The sequence below is a fragment of the Melitaea cinxia genome, chromosome 4 (genome assembly GCF_905220565.1).
Source record: "Melitaea cinxia chromosome 4, ilMelCinx1.1, whole genome shotgun sequence".
Taxonomy (NCBI): domain Eukaryota; kingdom Metazoa; phylum Arthropoda; class Insecta; order Lepidoptera; family Nymphalidae; genus Melitaea; species Melitaea cinxia.
Genome location: NC_059397.1, coordinates 11,762,209 through 11,774,169, shown reverse-complemented (window position 1 = coordinate 11,774,169; position 11,961 = coordinate 11,762,209). Strand labels below are relative to the sequence as shown.

Genomic DNA, 11,961 nt, shown 5'->3' with positions numbered 1-11,961 from the left:
TTTGTTTACTTTGGTATTGTTTTTGCACCATTTAATCACACAAGACGGCATTTTATAAGCAAAGTTACTGTATGAAGCCTCGTGACATACTAACGAAAATGAGCGTAGTTTGATGCATATGTGTGCGTGAGCGCGTGTATTTACTTGAAGGAGCCGAGTTTTGTGGCTTCACTAACAACAAAGGCCGCGCATTATCTACTTTTTTTTACTATATCTATGACTACAGAATGAGTATTTCGTCTTTTGATGAATTCGTATATCTAATTGGGCCAAAAATAATCAAACAGCACACACCTTTCCGACTCGCTGTAGCCGTTGAAGATAGGATTTTTTTTTAAATATAATTAATATATATCCACGGGCTTTTGAAACCCATGTCCTTTTTTATTTCTAAAACATGCTATTTTTTTTAAATTAAGGTTCATCTATAAGTTCTTCTAATTTTTTACTTAAAGTCGTGCTCCATCTTGCCGTACGACTGACCAACTAAGTTGGAGATAGTCAGCGAGCTTGTATAAGGTAACCGTGCTAACGAACAGTTGGACAACTTTTTAATTGTACGTCGATCGAAAGTGAATTTCGCTTCTGATACGATCGGTATCCAATTAATTAGTTGGACAACTTAGTTGGAGAAGATGTGCGGGCTTCCATGTGTCACTATACCTATTAGTATACTCTGCGATTTAGTCGTAACGGCGTTCGGCCAACTTAATTGTATGTGTGCGGGAGCACTTACAAACAGACACTCCAATTATATTTATTTGTATAGATAATTATCAAGCATTAGATTCACACTTTGATCACACTCAAATTTAGTCTAAAGACATGTTTTTTGGTTGCGTTCACAAACTACAGAGGGATATAGACAGCACTGATACCAAAACTCGCAAACTCTCGCGCGCTCTGTTTTATATTCAGTTATAGATAAGACAGACCATATGTTGCAATAAAATTAGAATACATAATTCATTTAAAATATAATATAGTTTAAAAAAATATCGATTTCGATATTCAAAAATAAATATCGATTATAGATATTTTGAAATTAAAAATATTGCAGATATTTATTTATGAAAAAATATCGATATTTCGATATTTAGTGCCCTTCCCTATCACACAGTTATCTATGGTTGTATTAAAATATTCAGATTTCCGAGTCACTATAATTAATGTAACCTCAAAATGAATTAATGAAATTTATTTAAATAATTGGTATAGGTGTATGATTATATTATAATTATGAATCGTTTATTTGTAACCCTGTGCAAAGCTAATTTGTGCTTAAATCCTTTAAAAAGTAACTTGCACACTAATGGACCACAGCTAGCATGGGCAAAATCCGATTTACCCAAAACATTTGTAAACTTCAATAAAAAAGTATATCCTCCACAAGAAATTGGAGAAGATCCGAGACCGGCTGTAAGTATTAATTAGTAATTTGTTCATATGCAGTCGTAAGACAGTTAACGTATTGGTTAATTCTCTAAATTATAAATTTTTCTTAGTTTAATGAGTAATACAACTCACCAATGCTGTTTTTATTTCAGTATGTGTGTCATCAAAAAACAAACATTAAATACAGTCCAGAAAAACTTTGGTATATTGCTTCTTTAGTTCGTGGTATGACAGTAGATGAGGCTGTTAAACAACTTAGTTTTATAAATAAAAAAGGTGCCGTTTATGTCAAAGAAGCCATCCTAGAAGCTCAGAAACTTGCAGTTACCGAGCACAATGTTGAATTCAAGAGCAACCTCTGGATAGGTGTTTGTCAATTTTCAAAATGTATCTGTTCCAATTATATTTGTTTCTTGATTTAGTTTAATTTAAATTAAATTCACTTTTAGCTGAATCGTTTTCCGGTAAAGGCATGGTCATAAAGGGTATTAGAAGACATGCAAGGGGCAGATTAGGTGAAGTGAGATATCAGTACAGTCATTACTTTGTACGTTTGGAAGAGGGAAAGCCACCACAAGATTACTACAAGAGAAATCCACTTACTCCCCAACAGCAATTGGATAAGTGGTTAGAACAAATGAGGAAACGAAAAATAATAAATTCATATTGAAATTGTAGTCTTATAATTTATATAGTATTTGTAAAAATATATAGTATAGTATAAAATTATATAGTATTTGTAAGTAGAAAATACCATTTTATCTCTAAATTTTATAGTGGCTAGATTTACCTCGTCTTATAATGTATGTAATTAATAAGAACCTAAATTACCATGAGTTCTATGCTTATTATAGTTGTTCCCGTCACTTCACCCATGTAGAATTTGAAAAAAGTTATTGTTCAGTTCTCAGTATTATAAAATAAAAACAGCCTAAGTTACTCCTTATTACTTCAGCTATATACCAGTGAAAGTCCCGTTAAAATCGGTCCAGCCGTTTCAGAGATGAGCTGGAACAAAAGACAGACAAAATTTGTAAAAAAAAATGTTATTTTGGTATATGTACCGTGTATACATTCATATAGCTCCTGAGCTCCTTAAAGCCGCAGGGCGACCTGTCCTTTCAGGACAGCTTTTAGCCTTGGCAAAACTTTAATGCCGTCATCCACCGAAGTACCACGCCAGAGGCGTGGTCCAGGAGTGTGGGTGGTGGTGTTTTTTAAGAGAGGCGATAAGTCTCTATTGAAGAATTACAGACCGATCTCACTTCTGAGCCACGTCTATAAGTTGTTTTCGAGGGTTGTTACGAATCGTCTCGCCAGAAGACTCGACGAATTCCAACCACCAGAGCAGGCTGGGTTTCGAAATGGCTACAGCACCGTAGACCACATCCATACTGCTCGGCAAATTATTCAAAAGACAGAAGAATATGATCGACCGCTGTGTATGGCATTTGTGGACTACGAGAAAGCCTTCGACTCTGTTGAGACCTGGGCTGTCCTGGACTCTCTGCAGAGACGTCATATCGACTGGCAATATATCGAGATACTGAAATGTATGTACGATGCGGCAACGATGACCGTTAATGTCCAGGACCAGAGAACAAGATCTATTTCCCTCCGGCGTGGGGTAAGACAGTAAGATGTAATATCACCGAAACTGTTTACCACTTCAGGATGTTTTTAAGACCTTAGATTGGGGGGAACGAGGCATTGACGTCAACGGTGAATTCATCTCTCACCTTCGTTTCGCCAACGATATTGTCATCTTTGTGGAGACATTGGATGAGTTAGGCCAGATGGTGGCCGGCCTAAGTGAGTCCTCTCAGCGTGCCGGTCTCTGTATAAAATTGGACAAAACGAAAGTTATGTTTAACAACCAAGTCATACCGAGACCACTATCGGTCGATGGTACCCTTCTCGAAGTTTTTCAGGATTATATTTACCTAGGCCATACTATCCAACTACACCGCGACAACTTCGAGAAGAAGGCCGACAGGAGGATTCGGTTGGGCTGGGCGGCGTTTGGAAGGCTTCGTCGAGTCTTCACTTCGAAGATTCCGCAATGCTTGAAGGCAAAAGTCTTCGAGTAATGCGTCCTGCCTGTGTTAACATACGGAGCCGAGACGTGGACACTGACGAAGGGACTGGTCCACAAGTTTAAGGTCACCCAACATGCAATGGAACGGGCTATGCTTGGGGTTTCTCTCAAAGATAAGAATTATAAATGAGACTATCCGCGAGAGAACGAAAGTAACCGACATAGCGCAAAGAATTGGCAAGTTGAAGTGGCAGTGGGCTGGTCATCTATGTTGCAGGACTGATGACCGTTGGAGTAGACAGGGCCTGGAGTGGAGACCGCCTCTGGCAAATGCAGTGTGGGGCAGTGTTCTTACTTAAGTGAATGCTGTAACCCCCTTTTAAGAGGAATTATATCTATATAAATCAATAAAATTGGAGTGTCTGTTTGTAATTTTAAAGTAACCACTTTTACTAAATGCATGAATAGCCTATGGCAGTCCACTGCTGAACATAGGCCTCCCCAAGTTTGCGCCAAACATGCCGGTTTTCCGCAATCCTCATCTAGCCGCCACCGGCAATCTTACGCAGATCCTTGGCCCAGTGGGCCAGAGGTCGCCTCTGCGTTTGCCATCATGTGGTCTCAAATCCAGAATACGTCTGGTTCTGCGACACCGGTGACTAGCCAACTACCACTTCAGCTTGCTAATTCTGTGCACTATGTCGGTTACTTTCGTGTAATATATATAGTTACATTATATATATAGTTACAAAACAGAATTTAAAGCAATAGAACATAAATTATGGTACTTGCCATAGGGCCGACATATCACGAACTCAGAATGACCTACATCAAACATGGTATTATCCTACTTCATATATATCCAATGTCCAGTAAATAAAAGCTTCACACTCAACAGTCCCCATGGTTTTCTTCTGTGTCAGGGTCCAGAAACACACATAATACACAAGCAGAAACCACGACAAACATCTATATGGCCAATACAAATTATTTTCATGTGCAGAGATCAAACCCGCAACTGCTAGTGCAACATGCAATGCTGTGACTGTTGCGCCAATACGTCATTAAAGTCAACTAAAAATAAAATTCCTAAGCATATTTAGTGTTTGTGTTAGAAGAGAATTGTTATGGATTTGTGCAAAATAACAACACAAAATTTTTATTTAAGTATAAAATATATTTAATACAATTTTCATCTTAGTTGTATAGTAAAATATTGTAAAAAAGGCTCATAGGCATAAAAATAAATTGAAGATCCTTTTGTGAATACATATTTCTTAAAGTATTTTACTTAAATTTATAAGTACTGGCAAATTTATACTTAGAACATAGAATTGTAAATAATAACATAAATCATACACTTAATGAAGTTCGAGTTTCTGGTTTTTTAGGTACATAACCATACAAGAAAATTGAGCCTATAACAAGTATTGTGCCCAAAGAAAATTGTACACTTAAATGAAAATCAAAAATGAATATAGAAACTACACAAGATATAACTATTGCAACAGATGTTGCAAAGCCTTTCAAAATATTATCTGCATATTTTACTACCACAGCCACTATCAAACCTCCAGCGGCTTGTAAAACTACTAGATACCATACAAATCCATCAAATCCTTTTAACAAATTTGTCATAGTACCATTGTTTATAACATGTGTTATAATACCGAATGGTAAAGATGCTAAACTAAGTTGCACGTTTCTCATCCACACCTGCAAATAAAATAAAAAAACTTAAAATGCACCTAACTATACTTAGTTAAAAAAACAATTAGAGTAATTTTAAATTGTTTGACTAATAATTAAAAAATATCTTATTTACCGATATGTCAGATTCCTTCAGAACCTTCTCAAAGTATATCCCAGCGAAACCAGATATAAAACAAGCTGCCAGTGCTGCTCCAAAACCTAGTATCTTTGATTGTTTTGGAGCATTAGTTGCCGTTGAGCCAGTACTTTTCCCAGTTGAAGACAGTTGTACAAGAGCAACACCTGCTACTAACAAACCCAAGGCACACCATTGCCATTTCTTCAATCTCCTTTTTAAAACAATTACAGCGAAAAATGCTGTAGTTAATAGTTTTAATTGATATGTTACCTAAAATTAATAAAAGAAGAATTTTTATTTGGGCTTTTAGTTGATATTGTGTCTACAAAATTATTTAATAATATTGTGAAGTATATTTTTCAATCTACATTTTATTTCATTGTTTAGTTTAGGCACCAATCTTATTACTATATATTTTTTTAAGATTAGGAAGGATAATTGTATATGTGTATAATATATTATTATAATTTATATAAAAAAAAAAATTACACAAATGACTATGTGTATGTTAAACCTTTTTATTTATTGGTTATTTATTATAAGACATAAAAATATTAAAATACTGTTTGGAATAGATTTTTATGAGATAATTAATTCAATTATTTTACAAATATTGTACTATTTTGTATCAAAAATACCCTCTTACCTGATATGTAGCAGCATCTAAATTAGATGCAGATACATAAAGCAAATTATTTTGTATAACATATAAAAATGATGGCACACAAACACGGAGAGTATCTTTAAAATTTAATATGACTGTAGTGTACATTGTTCGAGCTCCTTTTGAAACATTTCCTGATTCATTCAAAACTAAAACTATGCATATTGCCAATTTCAAAACCTCTGCCATCAGCACAGCTGAAAATAATTAAATATTTATATAATAAAATGTGTATATAATATATATTATAGTAAAAAAAAATATGACTGTTATTTACCTGCAGTAGAATAAAACATTTCTACATCTCTTATACGAGCATACCTCATACTTAAGCCAAGAGCTGCATTTTGAATAGTCAATATTGCTAGACTTACATATTTAATATAACCTGGAATTAATATAGCCATTGTTATAATGAAAATAAATAAATAAATATACTTCCAATTAACACGAGCATTCACTTCAATTATCTAATCAAAATTGTAAAATGGTAAAAATTTACATTATAATGTACCTAGATTGGAATCAAAACTTATCAAAAAACCTAAATCAGATCAGGAAATTAGATAATATCTAAACAACTCAAAACTAATTTATTAGATAGTGATTAAATTTTCGAGGAAATTTACAATGTTAACAATTGATTTTAAAAAATATTTAGTAAAATAAAAGTTCTAACCATAATTTACTTGTTTGTTTGGAGAATAAGTTTGAGATTTTTTGTCATCATTCATGTTTTCAGTATTAAGTTGTGTTTCTGCCGTCTCGGTTACCTCTTCTTCTTGTATTTCCTCACGAGCTTCCAGACTGCAATCTTTCTCCTGAAGATTGATGTCATTTGTTGACTTCATAAAAAGTACAAACCTTTTGAACACCGAAACGTCTAATGATATTTCTAATAATGAAAAATAAAACAAAATAACTTTAATATAAATAAAAAATAAATGAAGAGTATTAATAAATGTTATAAATATAAAAGGAACAATTACTTCAAACTAAGAGATATTTCTGTTATACTCTGTTTATAAAATCATCACTTTTTAGGAATTAAATAGATTTACCCAGTATTTAATTTATATTAATTAAGTGGAAAGCAAAGAGTATATTCAAGTAGCCACATAAATAACAACTTGATAATGACGATTTTGATAACTTGTTGACGTAGCACTATACCAAAGAGTATGGCCGCGTTCCACTAAACGTCCGCAACGCCCATTCCACCAAAGGTTCGTGGTCGTCGCGAGTGATCGCTCGACATCATAGATGACATCACTGTTTGCAACTACATCGCGCCCACTTCACCAACAAAATATAGATGTAATATATAATTATAATATAGATGGGTCAAAGTTGGCTTTCATTAAAATGTGGCGATTATTAAAAAAAAACAAGTGTCAATTTGTCAAGTGTCAAATAGAGATTCTGACACTCAAAGGTCGCGTTCCACTGAGCGTCCGCAACGCCCGAAAACCCATTCTATCGTTATTCGTTCAAAATTACGCTAACTAGATGCAAAAAATAAAGTTTTTTTTTTTGCTTTTTTTAAATCGTTTTTTTTTTTTTTTTATTATATTGCACCTTACCTTCATTATTATTATGATCTATGTTTTTATTTTTTATTCTAGTTACCGTATATTGTCCCTTAGCTAACAACACCGCTTACGAGCCATTTCACAATTTTACGCTCTGCAACTTTAGGTAAATTTGATCGCATCGCGCAAGTCGTACGAGCCGCGCGACCTTTGTGCTAGTAAGTATAGTGCGATAACCAAAAGACCATCTTGATCATTTTCTAATGTATAATAAAAATTAATAACTATGGTATAAAATGATTTTATACATAATTAATTTGTTAAAAATTTCAAGTATGTAATATAACAACAGTCAATAAATTTAAAATAAAAATAAAAAATCAATTTTATGAAACATTTTTTTTTAATTGATTTAGTTTTTTCAGTTTACGAATGAATCTAATATTTACGATATGAATAAAATAGCATTTTATTATGTCCCAGAAAATGTGAGTTGCATAGTTTTGGATGAAAGTAGACCAACAAATTTTGGCGGTTTTAATTTTTTTAACCGACTTCCAAAAAAAGGAGGAGGATCTCAATTCGACTGTATTTTTTTAATTGTATGTTACTTCAGAACTTTTGACTGGGTGGACCGATTTCGACAAAAAAAATTTAATCGAAAGGTGGTGTGTGTCATTTGGTCCATTTATTTGAGATCTAACAATTACTTTTCGAGTTATATCTAATAATGCGTTTTTACTTGACTATTTTTTCGTCGACCTACGTTGGTTTACTTGTCGATGTAATTGAAGTTGGTTTTTTTCGTTTGCGAGCAAATACAATTATTTAACTCAATGACATCGACAAACATATTAATTAAGAAATAACAAGACAAACAGATTGAAATGCCTATTTGTATTGATAATGTGAGAAAAGAAAATTAAAGTATACATTTCTTTACAGAAATTATCATTATATTATTTTACAGTCATTTTCGTAATATGTTTATTTTATTTATATTTTATTATGAAAGTATCAAATGCGGTTTATCCGCTATAACAACGGGCGCTTGGCGCGTGTGAGCGAAAGAGACGGCTGCGCAGAATTTGGCATGGCCCTTACCTCTAGGAGCGCTAGTGCTCGACTGATTTACTGGGCTTGATGGGTGTTAATATATACTATCTTTTTATTATTTAATATAAAATATATTAAAAACGATTACATCTTTTTTTTTTTGGTATTCCTTAATGATGTAAGGTTACTTTGATGAAGATAGTTCGTTAAAATTTCTTAGTTTTCTAAGAAAAATATCGCTTTTAAAATTGTACTTATTTGGAAAATATTCGTAACTTTAAATTTTTTTTATCGATTAATAGATGGAATAAAAATCTGTGATAGTCCTCATCAAATTATATTGCACATATTACGATATTTTTTAAAAATGGTTTCAACGTAGAGGTTATTGAAAAGTAGGACTTCAAAGTATACATTGCGACCGTTTACCCAGGGAGGAGGCTGATAAAAAGATTAATAATTTTATACACATAATATAAATCAAAATTCTGATCTGACTATCTACTACAACAAAGGTGGCTCTATTATATTTCAAGAATATAAATTACATTATTGCATCCAACACTGAGATTAACGATGTCAAAATATTACAATTTCGCGGATTGTTACCGATTTTTGTGAAATGGTTCTTAAGTCATTTTAAACAACTTTACAGGAGACGAAAAAAAACTGTCTATTTTATAAAATTCATGGAATTTTGTATTATTACTTATTTATAATAATTACCTAAGATTATTTATATTAAATTATTACTTATTTGTTTAGGGACGATATGTACACTTATGACCTACTTGGCCTACTTACAATATACACTTAACCTATGTTATTATTAGTAAGTTCTTTTTTGCTTTTTTTACGTTAGTGGAACGGAAATTTCAAGTCATGATCGATGGCGTTGTGGGCCTTAGGTGGAATGCGCCCTGTATAAAGCTATACCGGGCAAATAGTGTAACAGTAAACCAATATTAATTTCTTTATTGTACACAACAACAATCAACATAATATCATCTTCCTGCCCTTATCGCACTTATGTAGGGTCGGCACAATGTGTTTTCCTCTTCCATTCTTCTCTATTATTCGTCACTTCAGCGCTTACTCCTTTCTTTCTCATATCCTCACACACACAATCCTAACCTATTGCTCCTCATTTTCTCCGTCACGGGTGCTATTTTAAATAATAAATAACATACAACAAATAAAGATCAGTATAGAAAGGCGGTCTTATCGCTACAAGAACGATCTCTTCCAGACAACCTTTGGGGCTTGGGCGTATAAGACACGGCATAGTGAAAGCGGTAAGGAAGGGAACGTTACCAATTACCGATTTACCATTATAAAGGTACCGTTATGAAAATAGCGTTAATTTTTTCCGATACCTTTTATACCGTAAATTTTTTAATGATATTTATAGGTAATGGAAACGTACTTTTTAACCCTTTAACCACCGTACAATAATTCACATGAAGTGCCTGTAGCGCCAGCAACCTTTAGGTACAATTTTGCATAGTGTTGTATAGTTATCATGGTATCATGGGATGGAAGTCATGGGATACTCATCCCAACTTACCTGTCCGGTAGTTGCGGTATGGTATACGGGTATGCGACCCCGGCTTCCCTAGCTATTACTGCCCTATCCCTTGCACTCCTGGGTGGTAATATCCTACATTTCCTATTTTCCCACTCTAACTTACCAATCTTCCTTTTTCACACCACCTATCCTTTCCCTTTCCCTATTCCTACCCTCCCCGCCAATCCAACGTCTGCCGCGCGGATGGATGCATGGCTAGGGGCAAGCCTAGTCGTAAGCGTGCCATATTGCCCTGGGACCGGGCGACCCAGAATAAGGCCAGCCTTACCCTGGCATGCGGGGCTCTGCCAGGGTGGACAAACTTTTCCCTAGCTACTCGTGGGAACGCAATGGATAACCGAAAAAATTTTATTCATAAAAATGGCGGCGGTGTGGTTCGCCACCCATCACGTCTCGTTTCTCGCGGGGGCGAAAAGTGGCCCATGGAGAGCCGCTTTGCTACGTTGAATGTAAGAGGAGGAATGGATGGTAAGGTAGATGAAGTATGTCAGATGATGGATGAAAGATTCATAGATATTTTGTGTGTGAATGAAACCAAGAGGAAAGGGTGTGACACCACGGTACATGGACCCTACACGGCATACTGGTCGGGAGTCTCCCAAACCAGCCGAGCCTGTCAGGGAGTTGGTGTGATCCTTTCCTCTCGAATGGTTGAATGTGTGATGGAGCATGAATGTGTAAGCCCAAGACTCCTCTGGATTAGGTTGAAAGTCGGACTCACTCGCTTATTTATCCTTGGGGTCTATGCACCGACGGATCTGCGCGGAGGTGGGTCATTAAAAGACCAACAAGAGAGAGAGGAATTTTGGGATAGCATGAGAGAGGTCTTGAGTAAATGCGGAGAAAATGAACGGATCGTAATGTTAGGGGATTTTAATGGGTGGGTTGGAGTAAAGCGTGATGGGTATGAAAGAGTTCTGGGTACGTTTGGGGACGAAAGAGTGAATGACAATGGGAGAAGTCTGCTTGAAGTATGCTTGGAATGGAATCTTTGCGTGGTCAACACAATGTTTGAACACAAAAAGATCCATTTGTATACAAGAGATGAGGGTGAGTCTAGAAGTATGATTGATTTTGTGATTGTGGATGAAAGACTGAGAAAGAAAGTGCTTGACACTCGGGCATACCGCGGTGTTGGTCTCGACACAGACCACTTCCTGGTCATAGCCCGAATACGTGGCCTCTTTAAACGATGGCGCCACCGAGGGGCCGAGCCTACGAGTGTTTTAGCCAGAATAAAAGTGGAAAATCTACAAGGAAAAGAAAGAAAGATGTAGAGAAACTGAAAGAAAGTTTTAAAGGCATAGAAGAGATAGGGGTGATTGAGAATTTGTGGGAGACTTTTAAGAAAGGGGTCGTGAATAGTGCTATTGAGGTGTGCGGGGTAGCTAAAAGAAGGAAAGGAAGAAAGAACTATAATGTGTGGATGGATAAAGATGTACAAAAGGCTGTGCAAGAAAAGAAGAAAGCGTGGTTAGATTGGTTAGCAACAAAAGCTAACCAAAAGGTTCAAAAGGCAACGGATGACGAGGTAAAGGAAGCAAGAACGAAGTATAAAAGATTGAAATCAGTAGCGAAAGAAGTTGTGTCTAGAAAGAAAGAAGAACGAAAGGATGATTTTGATAGGAGGCTCACTGAAGATTTCCAGTCAAACATTAAGTTTTTCTGGAGATCCATCAAAACAGCCAGAGGAAAAATTTCTCCCTCGGAGCTGAGCACAATCAGGAGTCAAGATGGGAGCGTTATAAATGGAGAAGAATGTGTGTTAAAGAGATGGAAAGAGTATTTTGAAAGTGTGTTTGAAAGAGAGGAAGTGCAGGTACAACATCCGGCACCTTCCATTGAGAGTAGTATAAA

The 11,961-nt window shown here is 35.3% G+C and overlaps 2 protein-coding genes across 2 annotated transcripts; one reads left to right on the top strand and one right to left on the bottom strand.

Annotated features, from left to right (window-relative positions):
* The first annotated feature begins 1,087 nt into the window (after positions 1–1,087).
* LOC123669892 (39S ribosomal protein L22, mitochondrial) lies at positions 1,088–2,325 on the top strand. Its single transcript, XM_045603410.1, has 3 exons — positions 1,088–1,419; positions 1,548–1,761; positions 1,845–2,325. Exons 1-3 carry the CDS (start codon positions 1,240–1,242, stop codon positions 2,063–2,065), a joined length of 615 nt encoding a protein of 204 aa, XP_045459366.1. The 5' UTR covers positions 1,088–1,239; the 3' UTR covers positions 2,066–2,325.
* Positions 2,326–4,691: 2,366 nt separating this feature from the next.
* On the bottom strand, positions 4,692–6,817 carry LOC123670200 (UDP-N-acetylglucosamine transporter). The gene is made up of 5 exons (XM_045603708.1): positions 6,608–6,817; positions 6,206–6,316; positions 5,911–6,125; positions 5,259–5,534; positions 4,692–5,149 (listed from the first exon to the last, which is right to left on the bottom strand). Exons 1-5 carry the CDS (start codon positions 6,777–6,779, stop codon positions 4,787–4,789), a joined length of 1,137 nt encoding a protein of 378 aa, XP_045459664.1. The 5' UTR covers positions 6,780–6,817; the 3' UTR covers positions 4,692–4,786.
* Between the last annotated feature and the right edge of the window lie 5,144 nt (positions 6,818–11,961).

Excerpts from the sequence above, each read along its gene's own strand:
- LOC123669892 (XM_045603410.1), top strand. The coding sequence starts at position 1,240 with ATGAATCGTTTATTTGTAACCCTGTGCAAAGCTAATTTGTGCTTAAAT. Across the intron at positions 1,420-1,547 it reads GAGAAGATCCGAGACCGGCT|TATGTGTGTCATCAAAAAAC; the intron begins GTAAGTATTAAT and ends TTTTTATTTCAG. Across the intron at positions 1,762-1,844 it reads CAAGAGCAACCTCTGGATAG|CTGAATCGTTTTCCGGTAAA; the intron begins GTGTTTGTCAAT and ends ATTCACTTTTAG.
- LOC123670200 (XM_045603708.1), bottom strand. The coding sequence starts at position 6,779 with ATGAAGTCAACAAATGACATCAATCTTCAGGAGAAAGATTGCAGTCTG. Across the intron at positions 5,535-5,910 it reads TAGATGCTGCTACATATCAG|GTAACATATCAATTAAAACT; the intron begins GTAAGAGGGTAT and ends TATTAATTTTAG. Across the intron at positions 5,150-5,258 it reads TGAAGGAATCTGACATATCG|GTGTGGATGAGAAACGTGCA; the intron begins GTAAATAAGATA and ends TTTTATTTGCAG.